Genomic DNA, 16,794 nt, shown 5'->3' with positions numbered 1-16,794 from the left:
ATCTATACATAAGAAACTATTTCCTAAAAAAATCCCTGAAGTTCTACTACCAAAGACATAAGCAAAGACATCTAAATAGCCACAGAGTCAAAAAAGGAAAGTTTATTTGAGAACAAGAGTGAAAGCTTCCGCACACATTTGACAAGGTAGATGTGTCTTGATAATAGCCGCCATCCACATTTTAACTCTACCAATATTACCACAAATGGGACATATTTTTTCTAACAAAGATTTAGACGTATGTAAAGGGCTATGACTAAATAGAGTCAAAGGAAAGTTGAGGCCCCACAGCTTATCCCTTAGACATAGGACTTAAATCAAACAATCCAGTCTCCTAATGCAGTGGCTCTCAACTTGACTTCTTATCAGAATGCCAGGGACTCTTGAAAAGAATATCTCCACTATTAGACTATACCCAAGCAAGAGTCTTTACGGGGCGGGTAGGACCCAGGCATTAGCGTTTTTTTAAGCATGCCAGGTGATTCCAACGTGCAGCCAAGGTGGGCGGCCGCTGCTCCAGAGGCAGGTAGCAGCCATCAGCAGGTTCCTCGGCCCATCCACTCCGTTAGGGAGGGGCATCTGCTGGTGTTGTGGCCTCTCCACAAACCTGTCATTTACTCTGCTCTTGAACTCCAGGCGTTACCAGTTTTGGGTACAATTTGGAGCCCTTCCATTTGCCTTAGTGATTTTTACAGCAATATTTAACCAGGCAAATATCATCAAAGAGAGAAAAGTTGGAAAGAGAAATTTCCATAAGGCATGATATGAATAAATAAGTGAAAAAACAAAAAACAATCTCAGGTTTAAAAGTAAAGCATGACACAAAATTCTGTAAAGCAATTATCCTTCAATTAAAATTTTTTTTAAAAAAGTAAAGCATGAGAAGTCAAAGCCTGTGAAATTTTATTTATACAAAAGAATAAAAATATTTTAAAAGGGTTGATTTAAACTTATGTTTTTCAGTTTTTCTTGTTCCTTGAACATGAAACTGCTTTCAACTCAGAAAGATTTAAGGTAGGTAATTATTAAATAAACACCCTTTACCTTCCCTCGGCAGAAAAACAAAAAGCCAAGCCCCATTCTATTTATGGTAAACCAGATTATATTCAGTTAAGAATATTGGCAACTGCACAAAACAGATTATCAGATATGTCAGCAGGAAGGTATGAGCTGTACAATGGCATTACAAAAAGTCCCCAAAGAAAATAAGATGGTAAAAACAATAATAGAAAAATGGTAAAACACAAACAAAATAAGAAAACGTCAGATATTTACAGCCTCCCTCTGAAATGTGACCTGTGTTCTACATTCAGCATAAAACAAACCCAGAGAACATTTCTCCATGCGCATGACGGATGAAGCTGGTGCCAGCCAGTTCGGGGCTGGGGGGGAGACATTCCTTCCGAGAAGGGAGGAATGAACAGTTAGCAACTTGGGAGTATAACTGTGTCGTGTGGTTTCCTGCAGTTCTGTTACTAAAAATGACACAAAGTAAATGACCCAATGCGGTCTTATGGAAATGACTTGTTTGTCACCACATTTCAGAACAAACAACTCAGAGTCACAGGCACTGGGGCCTGGGAAAGCAGAGGTGGATGGCCACGCACGCAGGTGAAGGATGCTCATCTTCGTGAGGTCGGAGGAGGGAAGCAGGGCTCTACAGCCTGGAAGCATCTGCACTAATGAGTCTTCTAATAGTCCTGAAGAGAGAAAAACAAAAGTCCCAATTTACCCTCAGCAGAACATTGATAAATTCTCATCAACAACCCTGCCAGGAGACTGTTCTGTAATCAAGATTCTGTTTCAAATGCAATGGACATTTCACATCTGAAAGTGGCCTGTCTTCTGAGTCCCACAAAGGGACAGAGGTATCAACTCTTCCTTATCAGACCTGAGAACTCACCAGGCAGAGGCATGGCGGGGGGTGGGGTGGATGAGGATATGAGAAAGAGTAGTATGAACAGTTGATTATTTAATCAAATGTAGTTTTTCTTCACTTAAAAATACGTGACCCTTTCTCTCTCCAAAACATAACAGAAGAACATCAATCTAAAAGTTGAACTGTGTCCAGATGGACACCCCAGACTTTAAAACAAGAACTGTGACCCCAGATTAGGAACATTCAAGAAGGCAAATACATCTTTCTAACCATTTTCAAAATTTACCAGCCTCTATGAAATGGTCTGGCTGATACTTACAGCTCGTGGTTTTTTGTTTAACTTCAGATCAATCCTGTGATGGGAAAGATAAAAGAGATATTTGCATTTTAATTTACAGAAAAAGGGTCCAAGAACCAGCTACTGCATAGGGCACAAGCTATAACAAAGACTATTTGGTTAAGTAAAACCCACATTCTTCATTAGACTAAGTCACATTTAGTTGTTTACCCAGATATTACTGAGCAAGTATTGATTAAAAACATGAGCAGATACTCTTGCCACAAGGTAAACTTAGATGACTCAAAAAGAAACAGACAACAGCCATTATGAAAGCCATACAATTTTTAGAAATTATTCCAAAATGACACGTTAAAGGGCTTGGATTAAGAGGACATGCTCTACGTTAATATACTAGTTCTGCAACTACATCGCTGTCTGAGACACAGAGTAATTAAGAACAGAAAAGAGACTAGGAGTTTGTATTTCTGGATGTGAAACACAAAAGAAATTAAACACATTTCAATTTTTAAATCTTCCCACAGCAAAATATCAAGATCTTAAACTATTAACCTCCTTATGAAGCAAAGCCGGGACATCAATTTAAATATGATTAAAGTAAAGGTTATCTTATTTTTCAAGAAATCGAAATGCATAAAAGTGAAGTTTACTTAACTTTGCTTAACTTATTAAAAAATGTTACCTCCATCACGTTTTTGTTTTTAAAAAAACTTCCCAGCCTAACCTAATATACATACCTATAATCAAACAGATAAACTAGGGGTTAGAAAGGTCTCAAAAAGGCATACTGGTCTCTACACACTAGACACACAGCACAAAGACTAGTTCAAATCAAACTTACTCAAAGTCATAATCAAACATGCCAGACGGGCTGAGGGCAGCATTTGAAAGGAAGAAAGCAATAGACGTTAATAATGTACTAACTGAATAAATTAGTTGATTAGCCACCCTAGCAAGTTTGTAGAAACAATATCAGTTTTAAGAATCTTAAGCCACAAAGTTTAAAACATCAAAGCACCAAAGATTCTGGGGTTGGGAGACTCCCTTCCTTCAGTGGATTTCATATCAGAAGAAAAGACTATAATAAGAAAAGTTATTTAATTAGAAAACTATAGATACCTACAGGCCTTCTATTAGCTGCTAGATTGAGAGTTAGAAATTTTTAAATATTTAATTGTAATGAAAAATAAACAGGGGATTAGAAGAAACAGAGAAAGAAGGGTTTAGTCACATAATGAAAGGTGCTTTGAAGACAGTACCAACAACTCAGTATAATGTACTTTCGCTAAAATGAAAGATTAAAACATCATAAATTTCTGGAGATAAAAAACATTTTGTAATTTCTAACTCAGGTTTTATATTTGTGTCCAAACACAGTATTACTTTTCCCAGCATTCATGCTAGAAGCCAAGGGTCGAATCAGAGTCTTATTCCGTAAATCATAGAGCCACATTACCCTGCCCCTGAAACGGTGGAAGGCAAGTGAACTGTTTACATCAGCACTACTATTACGGAACACCAAAGTCTGCAGGGAAGCCGCCATCTACAAGCACCCAGGCCACAGGAGTCTAGCTGGGAGAAGCCCACAGGAGCCACTCTGGGCCATCTCTGCTACAGGACCATGGGCTGGGGCAGACCTCCAAAGAAGACATTAATCAGGGGCACGACACCCGTCCTTAGCTGGCTCCAGAACCTTGCAGGCTGTAGACAGATGGTAAAGCAATATGCAAAACGGCTGTTATTTCCTCCTAGCTAATGTTTGCAGGAACAAAGCTAGAATAAAGCTTAACTTCAACATCCTTTATGCAACAGTTTCACTTAAGACATTTGGGAAAAGTATACAGTAAGTGTACACACCAGGAACTGTCAGAAATTTAACTTTCAGTCTAACTTTGATCAGAAACTAAAGAAGTAGACTGTACCTACTTAATGAAAACTTCATAAACTACTAGAATTCTAGAGCTTGGTACAGTAGTAAAAACCTGTCAGAGCAGCTAGAGGTTGTAATTTCAACTTTCTTCTTTAAACACACTGGGATTTACTGTTCCGATATCATGTAAAGCATAAGAATTTAGAATCCTGTGATCAATTTATGAATGCTAAAAATTATTCGATAGATTTTCATATTCTTGAAAAGGTCAAATAAAAGTTATTTCTTTTGCTAAGGTACCTATTTATTTCCACTTTGTTTACTCATCACTAAATAAAGCCTTGCACATGGCGGGTATTCATACCTTTATTGAAGTAATTTACCATTGACTTTTATCGGACAATATGGAGCGTGGAACACTGGAGGAGAAACAATACTGCACTGGGAGCAGAATCACAAACGTGTAGACAAAGTGCTCCCCACCCCCACCCCCATCTGTGGGACCAGCGAAGACACTGGTCAGGGGTGAGGGGGTTGGGCCAGACACAATTCCACACTAAAGATGGCAGGAATCTGAGAAGGTGTGCTAAACGTGTTTTCTCCAGAAAGAAGGGAAATCAATTCCATTCTCTTCCCTTGGGGCAGGTGAGTCGTCCCTAAGGCCCACAGAGAAATCCAGCCAGATACTAAACCAGGGGGATGACAAAAGGATTCTGCTTTCGAAACAAAAAGCCCCACTGTGAAGGCAATAACTACCACCGAAGATCTTTTTAAATCCTAGTATTTTTCTGGAAGGAGTTAGCTCCTAAGGCCAGGAGAAGAAAGGCAGGAAAAGCTATTCCTATGGAAATCTACTAGCAATCCACAAGGAGAAAGTTAAGTTCGATGTCTAATTCCTTTTTATCAGCTGTTTGTATCACTAAGGAAAATAAGGTATAACCTGAAATACACAACAGCTATAGAGAGTCTTATTATATACCAGGAATGGAAAAAGAAATGTCCCAGAAACTTTCAAGGAATTTATCCCCTCCTCTAGATACTCTGAAATAGGAAAATAAATTGTTACATTTAAAATGACACTGAAGTAAACTTAACAAAAGCAACACAGAGCATAACCTTTTTATCTTGACAATTAAAAAAAAAATACTTTAAAGAGTATGGCTCTCTGCTATTCATGATAAACTGGCATCGGTCCTGTCATAGTAATCAAATAACCTGTAGCCTTACTTAAGAAAAAAAAGGGGGAGACAACACGATGCAATTTTTGCTCTCTCTTACTATGCTTACAAGATTGGCCTGGTGATGTCTGGTTTGCATAAAAATGTTCAGTTGCAGTCCTCAGTCACTATCTGGATATACTCCTGCATCTAAAACCACCACCAATGACAAGAAAGACTCTTCAAAGAATTAAAGCCTCAGCTGATGCCAAGGAGGCTTAAACCTGGTAAGAGTTAATTCTGTATCATCCCTGCTTGCCACATCCATTGAGCTAACGACGGTAATGCCCTGGGTGCGTGAGGGCATGTTCTACAGGAGAGCTCAGACCAGAGGCAAGCTGAAAGGCAGGGGACCCCACCCATTCCTTGCACACCCCCTCGCATCTCCTCAGCATGCAGGCTCCTAAGAGGAGCAGGACAAAAGCCAGCCTGTTGGATGTCTGGTTTTCATACCTCCCAGAAGAAGGTTTGAGGCCAGGACAAGATTCCTTCCTGGAAAAACTAAGAATTTCCCTCTCTGACTGCAACTGGACGGCTTCAGATTACCTGAGCTAAGAGACCCCGGCACTATCATACAACCCCAAGCAGAGTGAACGCTGAAATCCTCTCTGGGTAACACCTGACCTCTCTGTCCACTGGTGTGATTCCTAGCTCATTAGGCACTACAAAAAAGCACGGTGAACAAACATTATCTAGGAAGGCGCTCTTGTGAATTACAGCCTTTATATTGTTCCTCTGGCACTCAAATCAGCAATTTGTGAAGATAAGCAATCACAAACCTTGTATTTAAAAAGTAAAAAGGCACATCAGCTCATTCTCTCCATCCTCCAGGGAATAAGGGTAGGCAGGATCAGGACTAGGAGGCAAAAGACTTAGCTCATCCTGCAGCTCTCCACAGGCTTCCCAGGTGGCGGCATCGGTAAAGAACCCGTCTACCGATGCAGGAGACACAAGAGACACAGGTTCAATCCCTGGGCCAGGAAGACGCCCTGGAGGAGGGCATGGCAACCCACTCCAGTATTCTTGCCTAGAGAATTCCACGGACAGAGGAGCCTGGGGGGCTGCAGTCCACAGGGTCCCAAAGAGTTGGACACGACTGAAGCGACTGAGCACGCATGCACACAGCTTGCCACAAGCGAGTGGCACTTTGCCAGTACACAGATTCCGCTTCTAGTTCCCTTTACCTCCTCTGAAAGGATTTCAAATTCATCTGACTAAACAAAAGTTTTATGGTCTGGAAGATCCCCTAGAGAAGGGAATGGCAACCCACTCCAGTATTCTTGCCTGGAGAATTCCATGGACAGAGCAGCCTGGCAGGCTACAGTCCATGGAGTTGCAAAGAGTCAGATACAACTGAGCAACTTTCACTTTTCACACTAGAAGCAGTAAGCAGGATGTCTCCCTTCACAGTTACTCTAATGCCCACCAACTCCTTCCTTAGAGAAAAATTAGCCTGCTTCATTAAGACCAAATGAGTTTCTTCCCATCAGCAACAGAAAGACCACACCAATCCTGAAGAACGTTTATTACAGTAAAGACCCTTCACGGCAATGGTCAGTGGAAGCTCTAAGTGGCTGGGGACAGGGCAGAAGTGCAGGGGTTGGGGAAGGGTGGTCCCTGCCACTGACCTGTGCCGGTTTTTATTCTTTCGCTTTTTATGGCTGCTGTGATGACTCCCTGTGGAGGTGGAAGAAGCAGCCTTCTGTGGTTTCACTCCCTGCACAGATCCATCCAGATCCTCAGGGTCCTCCTGGTTGGGCTCGTTTTCCTGATTGTGGAAGTCTGGAGAAGTGTCACTTTCTGTCCCACTTCCTGGCTCCCCTGGAGGGAAGAAACACAAGGCCCCCAAAGCATCATCAGTACTGATGGACTGATGGACAGGCAGTTTGTCCATCAGTCCAGAAAAGAATTTTCGAGCACTAAAATATATAGTACTACCCTCAAGGACCATATATTCCAACTGACAGGAAGATCAGTTCAGTTCAGTTCAGTTCAGTCACTCAGTTGTGTCCAACTCTTTGCGACCCCATGAATCTCAGCACGCCAGGCCACCCTGTCCATCACAAACTCCCGGAGTTCATCCAAACTCACGTCCATCGAGTCGGTGATGCCATCCAGCCATCTCATCCTCTTTTGGGCCCCTTTTCCTCCTGCCCCCAATCCCTCCCAGCACCAGAGTCTTTTCCAATGAGTCAACTCTTCACATGAGGTGGCAAAAGATACATACAGTCAAAGCATCAAAGTTACCAGAGTGCTGCAGAACTTGTAATCTGAAACAGTGTAACCAGAGGCAGCAGATTTAAGGACAGCTGAGAGACTGTACCACACAAGATAACCTCGCTACATAGCAGTTACTGAAACACAGAATACACTAATGGGAGTAATAATTACACAAGAAGCATTATCAAAAACAGTATATAAGTCTTCAGGAGGTGAGAGATGACCTTGGGAAAAGATCCTACAGCTGGCCCTGGTTCCTTGCCAAACTACACAGGAATCTTGACTTTCCGTGAAGAAAAAGGGTCAAGGAGGAGAAGAGCTCCACCACCGAAGTTACTCTGAGACGCCTTAAGAATATTATTTTAAAAGTGGTAATAATACCCTTCAGTTGACACATATTCCCAATTTTAAAATATCCCTCAGATACATTAAATAAGCAAATCAAGAACAATTTGTATAAATACATGTTTTTAAGAAAAACTACACATACTTTGGTAAAGGTACACTTTTTCTTCCTGAAAGGAACTCCTTGAAACTTAATATAAAAGGACAGAGGAGGAGAAGACTATCACTTCACTGAACTGAGGAAGAATCCCAAATATGTGTACATTACCTGTTTTTAAAAATTTTCAAAAGGAGTTAGGTGAACAGCAGAACCAAGGATTAGCTTTCTTCTTGTTACGTCTTTGTAATATAAACTTCTAGGAAGAGATTTCAAATTGAGTAGCACAAGGATATTAGAGCTAAAACAAAGAGGTAGTCCCCAAAAAGCAGAAGGGAGAAATCGAAGCAGATCTCAGCAGTGACGAATCCCTGCCTTTGAACACTTTATGAAAACAGAAGAGGGAGCTCTAACACCATTAAGCTAGAAAAAGTATACTAACCAATCCTGTCCTGAAATCAAAGTGGAATTTATAAAAAATCAGCACAAGAACTTCAAAACTTACTACACAAAGCTACAGTAACCAAGACTGTGTGGTATTGGCCTAAGACCAGACATACAGGTCAAGAGAACAGAATTCAGAGTCCAGATATAAATCCTTACATTTGTGGTCAACTGATTTTCAACAAATGACAAGACAATTCAATGAAAAAAGAACAGTCTTTTTGACAAATGGTGTTGAGATAACTGGATATCCACACACAAAAGAATGATGTTGGAACAGTATCTCACACCATATATAAAAATTAACTCAGACTGGACCAGAGACTCAAATGTAGAAGCTGTAAAACTCTTAGAACTCACTGGATTAGGCAATGGTTTCTTAGATAAGACCACAAAACCAAGCATAACAAAAGAAAAAATAAGTAAAGTGAACTATATCATTTATATACAACTCTTGAACTGAAAATCACACCCCAAAAGTAAAAACACAGCCCACAGCAGTGGGGCAGGGGCAAAGTGGGCACACGGGGCCAAGCACACGGTCACACATGGAAACGAAACTGGTAGTGAGCACGCTGCAGTGCACACACACGTCAGAATATGGTGTGTTCATACCATGCTTATAAACCAGTGCCACCTAAACACACACACACACAACCCACAGAACAGGAGAAAATGTATTTGCAAATCATATATCTGATAAAGACTTGTATCTAGAATATATATTAAAGAATTCTTAGAACTCAGGAAGACAAACAAAATTTTAAACATCAGCAATGGATTTGGATAGTTCTCAAAAGAAGATATACAAATGGCCAAGGTGCACAGGAAAGGACGCTCAACATCATCAGTCATTAGGGAAATGCAAAACTAAACTACAAGGAGGTAACCCTTCCGAACACTAGGGTGGCTATAGCAGAAAACAGTAACAGGTGCTGGTGAGCATGTGGAGAAACTGGAACCTTCCAATGGGGCTGATGGGAATGTAAACTTGCACCCTCACCTTGGAAAACACCTCAAAAGGTTAAACACTGAGTTAACAAACCACCAGCAACTTTACACCTGAGAACACATTCAACAGAGATGGTAACACGTTCACACAAAACTGGTCATAAATGTTCGCAGAAGCACGATTCACCGTGGGCGTCCCTGATGGCTCAGTGGGTAAAGAACCCACCTGCAGTGCAGGAGACACAGGAGACATGGGTTCAATCCCTGGGTTGGGAAGATCCTCTGGAGAAGGAAATGGCAACCCACTCCAGTATTCTTGCCTGGGAAATTCCATGGACAGAGGAGCCTGGTGGGCTACAGTCAGTGGGATGATGGACACGACCGAGCAACTAAGCATGCAAAAGTCCGTTAACTGATAAATGCATAAATAAATAAAAATGGTATATCCATACATTTCCAGCAAATTTGGAAAACTCAGCAGTGGTCACAGGACTGGAAAAGGTCAGTTTTCATTCCAATCCCAAAGAAAAGCAATGCCAAAGAATGCTCAAACTACTGCACAACTGCACTCATCTCACACACTAGTACAGTAATGCTCAAAATTCTCCAAGCCAGGCTTCAGCAATATGTGAACCGTGAACTTCCTGATGTTCAAGCTGGTTTTAGAAAAGGCAGAGGAACCAGAGATCAAATTGCCAACATCCACTGGATCATGGAAAAAGCAAGAGAGTTCCAGAAAAGCATCTATTTCTGCTTTATTGACTATGCCAAAGCCTTTGACTGTGTGGACCACAAGAAACTGTGGAAAATTCTGAAAGAGATGGGAATACCAGACCACCTGATCTGCCTCTTGAGAAATTTGTATGCAGGTCAGGAAGCAACAGTTAGAATTGGACATGGAACAACAGACTGGTTCCAAATAGGAAAAGGAGTTCGTCAAGGCTGTATATGTCACCCTGTTTATTTAATTTATATGCAGAGTACATCATGAGAAACGCTGGGCTGGAAGAAACACAAGCTGGAATCAAGATTGCCAGGAGAAATATCAATAACCTCAGATATGCAGATGACACCACGCTTATGGCAGAAAGTGAAGAGGAACTAAAAAGCCTCTTGATGAAAGTGAAAGTGGAGAGTGAAAAAGTTGGCTTAAAGCTCAACATTCAGAAAATGAAGACCATGGCATCCAGTCCCATCACTTCATGGGAAATAGATGGGGAAACAGTGGAAACAGTGTCAGACTTATTTTTCTGGGCTCCAAAATCACTACAGATGGTGATTGCACCCATGAAATTAAAAGACGCTTACTCCGTGGAAGGAAAGTTATGACCAACCTAGACAGCATATTCAAAAGCAGAGACATTACTTTGCCAACAAAGGTTCATCTAGTCAAGACTATGGTTTTTCCTGTGGTCATGTATGGATGTGAGAGTTGGACTGTGAAGAAGGCCGAGCGCCGAAGAATTGATGCTTTTGAACTGTGGTGTTGGAGAAGACTCTTGAGAGTTCCTTGGACTGCAAGGAGATCCAACCAGTCCATTCTGAAGGAGATCAGCCATGGGATTTCTTTGGAAGGAATGATGCTAAAGCTGAAACTCCAGTACTTTGGCCATCTCATGCGAAGAGTTGACTCATTGGAAAAGACTCTGATGCTGGGAGGGATTGGGGGCAGGAGGAGAAGGGGACGACAGAGGATGAGATGGCTGGATGGCATCACTGACTCGATGGCCTTGAGTCTGAGTGAACTCTGGGAGTTGGTGATGGACAGGGAGGCCTGGCATGCTGCGATTCATGGGGTCGTAAAGAGTCGGACACGACTGAGCGACTGATGTGATCTGATCTGATCTGATATCCATACAATGGAATACAGGCATACCTTGTGGATTTGGTTCCAGACCACCACAACACAGCAAGCATCAACATAATGAGAGTTACACAAATTTCTTGGTTTCCCAGTACATGTAAGTTATATTTATACTATACTGTAGTCTATTAAGTGTGCAACAGCATTATGTCTAAAGAAATGTACATGTCTTAATTTAAAAATTAGTCCAGTTCAGTGGCTCAGTCGTGTCCAACTCTTTGCAACCCCATGAACTGCAGCATGCCAGGCTTCCCTGTCCATCACCAACTCCCAGAGCTTGCTCAAACTCATGTCCATCGAGGTGGTGATGCCATCCAACCATCTCATCCTCTGTGGTCCCCTTCTCCTCCCGCCTTCAATCTTTCCCAGCATTAGGGTCTTTTCCAATGAGTCAGTTCTTCACATCAGGTGGCCAAAGTATTGGAGCTTCAGCTTCAGCATCAGTCCTTCCAATGAATATTCAGGACTGATTTCCTTTAGGATTGACTGGCTGGATCTCCTTGCAGTTCATGGGACTCTCAAGAGTCTTCTCCAACAGCACAGTTCAAAACCATCAATTCTCCGTTGCTCAGCTTTCTTTATAGTCCAGCCCTCACTATATAGTCCAACTCCACACATGACTACTGGAAGAACCATAGCTTTGACTAGACGGACCTCTGTTGACAAAGTAATGTCTCTACTTTTTAATATGCTGTCTAGGTTGGTCATACCTTTTCTTCCAAGGAGCAAGCGTCTTTTAATTTCATGGCTGCAGTCACCATCTGTAGGGATTTTGGAGCCCAGAAAACTAGTCTGTCACTGTTTCCCCATCTATTTGCCATGAAGTGATGGGACCAGATGCCATGATCTTAGTTTTCTGAACGTTGAGCTTTAAGCCAACTTTTTCACTCTCCTCTTTCACTTTCAACAAGAGGCTCTTTAGTTCTTCTTCGCTTTCTGCCGTAAGGGTGGTGTCATTTGTGTATCTGAGGTTATTGATATTTCTCCCAGCAATCCTGATTCCAGCTTGTGCTTCATCCAGCCCAGCATTTCTCATGATGTACTCTGCATATAAGTTAAATAAGCAGGGTGACAGTACACAGCCTTGACATACTCCTTTCCTGATTTGGAACCAGTCTGTTTTTCCATGTCCAGTTCTAGCTGTTGCTTCCTGACCTGCATAAAGATTTCTCAGGAGGCAGGTCAGGTGGTCTGGTATTTCCAACTCTTGAAGAATTTTCCACAGTTTGCTGTGATCCACACAGTCCAAGGCTTTGGCGTAGTCAATAAAGCAAAAGTAGATGTTTTTCTGGAACTCTCTTGCTTTTTCCATGATCCAGCGGATGTTGCCAATTTGATATTTTACTACTAAACAATGTTAAACCATCATCTGACCACACAGGGTGGCCACAAATGTTCAACGTGTAAAAAGTGCAGTATCTGCAAAGTGCAATAAAACAAAGTATGCCTGTACTATTCAGCATTAAAGAGATGCAGGACTTCTCTGGTTGATTAAGAATCCACCTGCCAATGCAGGGGGGCACAGGTTGGACCCCTGGTCCGGGAAGATTCCACATGCCATAGGACAACTAAGCCCATGCCGGTACCAAACTACTGAACCCGAGAATCTAGAGCCAGCGTTCCGCAACAAGAGAAGACACCCCAGTGAGAAACCTGTGCACAGCAATGAAGAGTAGCCCCTGCTCACTGCAACTAGAGGAAGCGCGTGCAAACAACAAAGACCCAATGCAGCCCAAACTAAACAAATAAACAAATGCAGTACGAGCAAAGTTATGACCAACCTAGACAGCATACTGAAAAGCAGAGATATTACTTTGCCAACAAAGGTCCGTCTAATCAAGGCTATGGTTTTTCCTGTGGTCATATATGGATGTGAGAGTTGGACTGTGAAGAAAGCTGAACGCTGAAGAATTGATGCTTTTGAACTGTGGTGTTGGAGAAGACTGTTGAGAGTCCCTTGGACTGCAAGGAGATCCAACCAGTCTAGTCTAAAGCATATCAGTCCTGGGTGTTCATTGGAAGGACTGATGCTGAAGCTGAAACTCCAGTACTTTGGCCACCTCATGCGAAGAGTTAACTCACTGGAAAAGACCCTGATGCTTGGAGGGATTGGGAGCAGGAGGAGAAGGGGATGACAGAGGGTGAGATGGCTGGATGGCATCACCGACTCGATGGACATGAGTTCGAGTGAACTCCAAGAGTTGGTGATGGACAGGGAGGCCTGGCATGCTGTGATTCATGAGTCGCAAAGAGTCAGACACGACTGAGCGACTGGACTGAACTGAACTGAATACATGCTGTGTTTAGGGGTTTTAAAGTGTAATTACAGTAGAAACGGTCTACCGTTTATATAAGTACCATATGATCCAGTAATCCTACTTATGAGTATTTATCCAAAAGAACTGAATCAGGATCTTGAAGAGGTATCTGTGCTCCCGTGTTCACTGTGGTTCAGTTCAGTCACTCAGTTGTGTCCGACTCTTTGCGACACCATGGACTGAAGCACACCAGGCTTCCCTGTCTATCACCAACTCCTGGAGCTTGCTCATACTCATGTCCATCGAGTCCGTGATGCCATCCAACCATCTCTTCCTCTGTTGTCCCCTTCTTCTCCCACCTTCAATCTTTCCCAGCATCAGGGTCTTTTCCAATGAGTCAGTTCTTCACATCAGGTAGAAAAAGTACTGGAGTTTCAGCTTCAGCATCAGTCCTTCCAATGAATATTCAGGACTGATTTCCTTTAGGATTGACTGGTTGGATCTCCTTGCAGTCCAAGCGACTCTCAAGAGTCTTCTCCAACACCACCGTTCAAAAGCATCAATTCTTTGGTGCTCAGCTTTCTTCATAGTCCAACTCTCACATCCATACATGACTAGTGGAAAAACGATAGGCCTTTGTTGGCAAAGTAATATCTTTGCTTTTTAATATGCCATCTAGGTTGGTCATAGCTTTTCTTCCAAGGAGCAAGTGTCTTTTAATTTCATGGCTGTAGTCACCATCTGCAGTGATTTTGGAGCCCCCAAAAATAAAGTCTGTCACTGTTTCCATTGTTTCCCCATCTATTTGCCATGAAGTAATGGAACCAGGTGCCATGATCTTAGTTTTCTGAATGTTGAGTTTTACAGCTTTTTCACTCTCATTGTGTTCACTGCAGCATCATTCAATAGCCCAGACGTGGATACAACTTAAATGTCCATCAACAGATGACTGGGTAAAGTCATAACAATGGAATACAGTATTCAGCCTTAAAAAGAAGGAATCCTGTCATATGCCACAACATGGATGAACCTGGAGGAATCACGCTAAATGAAATAAGCCAGTCACAGGAAAGCGAATACTGCATGATTCACTTTTATGAGGAATCCAAAACAGTCAAACCCACAGAGGCAGAGAGCAGAACGGTGGGCACTGGTGGCTGGGGGAGGCGGTGAGTGGGGTGTCCTTCTTTGATGAGAGATCGGCAGTGCGACCCTGCACAGTTAACGACACCACGCTGTGCACTTAAAACATCTGTGGATCTTATGTTTAGTGTTCTCACCACAATTTAAAAATGATCATTAGGAGATACATGGTGAAGGGTACACAAGAAACAGGCGTAGATTTCTGAGACTTTCAGCATGATACAGGGGGTGGAGCTGAGGGCAGGTAGGGTGTGGATGAGACAGGACGAGCCATGGTGTGATGGTCGGGAGGCAGTGTGACAGGTACACAGGCATTCATTATTTTGTCTCTATTTGTGTAGATTGAAAATTTACTCTAATAAAGAGTAATAATAAAATGATCCTTTTCTCTTTTATTTTATCCCAGTGATTTCTCCCAAGGTATGCCTTTAAGAATGGGAATGACAAGATTCTTTTTGGTAAGTCCAGGGTTGTTTCCCAACACCAACAACCAATTCTTTGATTCCCTAGATACCAACAATTCAACTTAATTCTGACCCTAACTACTGAAGTCAGGGCAGACCCGACAGTTTAAGGGTTCAGTCCCATAAGAGTGCTCCCTACTTTGGACACAAGTCCTGGGCCTCCCATTCCTCCAACAGACCAGCTATAAATCCGAGGTCGATGATTCACTAGAATAGCTCACAAAACTCAGGAACACTACTTCCTGTCACTGGTTAATTATAAAGGATACAAGTCAGAAACAGGCCAAAGGACGAGGCACACAGGACCAGGCATGGGAAGGGGCGCAGAGTTCCTTGCCTTGTCTGGGTTGGGAACCTGTCCAGTGTCGCATCGTGTTCACCAACGGTAACTCCATTGTTTAGGGGTTTTCACAAAGGTTTCACTATGCATGGTCAGTCGCTCAGCCATGTCCAATTCTTTGTGACCCCGTAGACTGCAGCCCATCAGCCTCCTCTGTTCATGGGATTTTCTAGGCTAGAATACTGGAGTGGGTTGCCATTTCCTTTTCCATTCACTATGCAGGTATGATTAATTAACTCAATCTCCAATCTCAAACTCAGCCCTCCCTGGAGGTTTCAGGGATAAGGTTCAAAGTTCCAAGCTTCTGATCAAGGATTGGTCTTTCAGGGAATCAGCCCCATCTGAAGCTCTCTGACTGCTCTTTTGCATACTAGTCATTCTTTATATTCTGGAGCATCCAAGAGTTTTAGGAGCTTGGTGCCAGGAAAGGGGACAAAGACCACATACACCTTGCCCCTTATGCCACGGACAGTAACTGTACTATATTTATGAATATCACTCTGACACAGTAATGCCACTTCTGGGATACTGTCATACAGAAATTAAAACTGCATTATAAAAAAGTATATGGGTACAAGGATGTTTACTGTGACACCATTCACAGTGGGGAAAACAGAGATGATGGGAATATTCATCAACAGAGGAGGCACCACCAGACTAGCAGGTATTTTTCAGCTTTTAAAAAGAATGCAAGATGCTAGGACCTCCCTGGTGGTCCAGTGGTTAAGACTCCATGCTTACACTGCAGAGGGCATGGGTTCCATCTCTGGTTGGGGAAGTTCCACATGTCGAGCAGTACAGCCAAAAAAAAAGAAATCTTATGGGACTTCCCTAGATCCCACATGCCACATGGCATGGCCAAAAAAAAAAAAAAAAGACAATATAAGACACGAACAATAGCTGACATGACGGTCCTTACTGTAAGCCAGGTACTGTTGCACACACTTTAAATATATTAATACACGGAACCCTCACAAAAGCTCTACGGTTACGATGTCCATTTTACAGAGAAAGGAATGGAAGGCTGGAGAGGTTAAGGAACCTGCCTAGAGTCACACAGCTCAGAAGCTGTAGAGCTGGGATTCAAACCAGATGGCTTGAGTCCAAATCACACTCTTTAATCACAACTCAACACTGTTCTCAGTGTGTGTATTGAACTGGCAGGGCCATGTGTGACAAAACAGTAAAAAGCAGACAGTATGCACCGATCCACTATCTCTATTAAAAAAAAAAAAAAAAAAAACCTCCAGCTCTGTGTGTGTGTGATTATGTCCAGAAATATATGTTAGATTAAAACCAAGCTGTTAATGCTGGCTACCTCAGGAAATAAATAACCTTTTTCACATTCACCTCTGAACAGCCTGACTTATAATGAGAACATGTTATTTTTCCAGCTCAGTTGCA

General features: G+C 42.3%; 1 protein-coding gene across 2 annotated transcripts in view; it reads right to left on the bottom strand.

Annotated features, from left to right (window-relative positions):
- Nucleotides 1-87: 87 nt before the first annotated feature.
- The window catches only part of MEAF6 (MYST/Esa1 associated factor 6), a 26,546-nt gene continuing 9,839 nt past the window's right edge, over nt 88-16,794 (bottom strand). The window contains exons 5-8 of one of the 2 annotated variants that reach the window (XM_061412477.1): nt 6,893-7,085; nt 3,019-3,048; nt 2,199-2,232; nt 88-1,700 (exon numbers count right to left, since the gene is read on the bottom strand). In XM_061412477.1, coding sequence (XP_061268461.1) covers nt 1,692-1,700; nt 2,199-2,232; nt 3,019-3,048; nt 6,893-7,085 — 266 coding nt within the window. In that variant the 3' untranslated portion in view covers nt 88-1,691. The remainder of the gene's footprint in view (nt 1,701-2,198; nt 2,233-3,018; nt 3,049-6,892; nt 7,086-16,794) is intronic. The other variant, XM_061412478.1, reaches the window with a different exon arrangement.

Source organism: Bos javanicus, chromosome 3 (genome assembly GCF_032452875.1).
Source record: "Bos javanicus breed banteng chromosome 3, ARS-OSU_banteng_1.0, whole genome shotgun sequence".
Lineage (NCBI taxonomy): Eukaryota > Metazoa > Chordata > Mammalia > Artiodactyla > Bovidae > Bos > Bos javanicus.
This window is presented reverse-complemented; position numbering and strand designations above follow the sequence as displayed.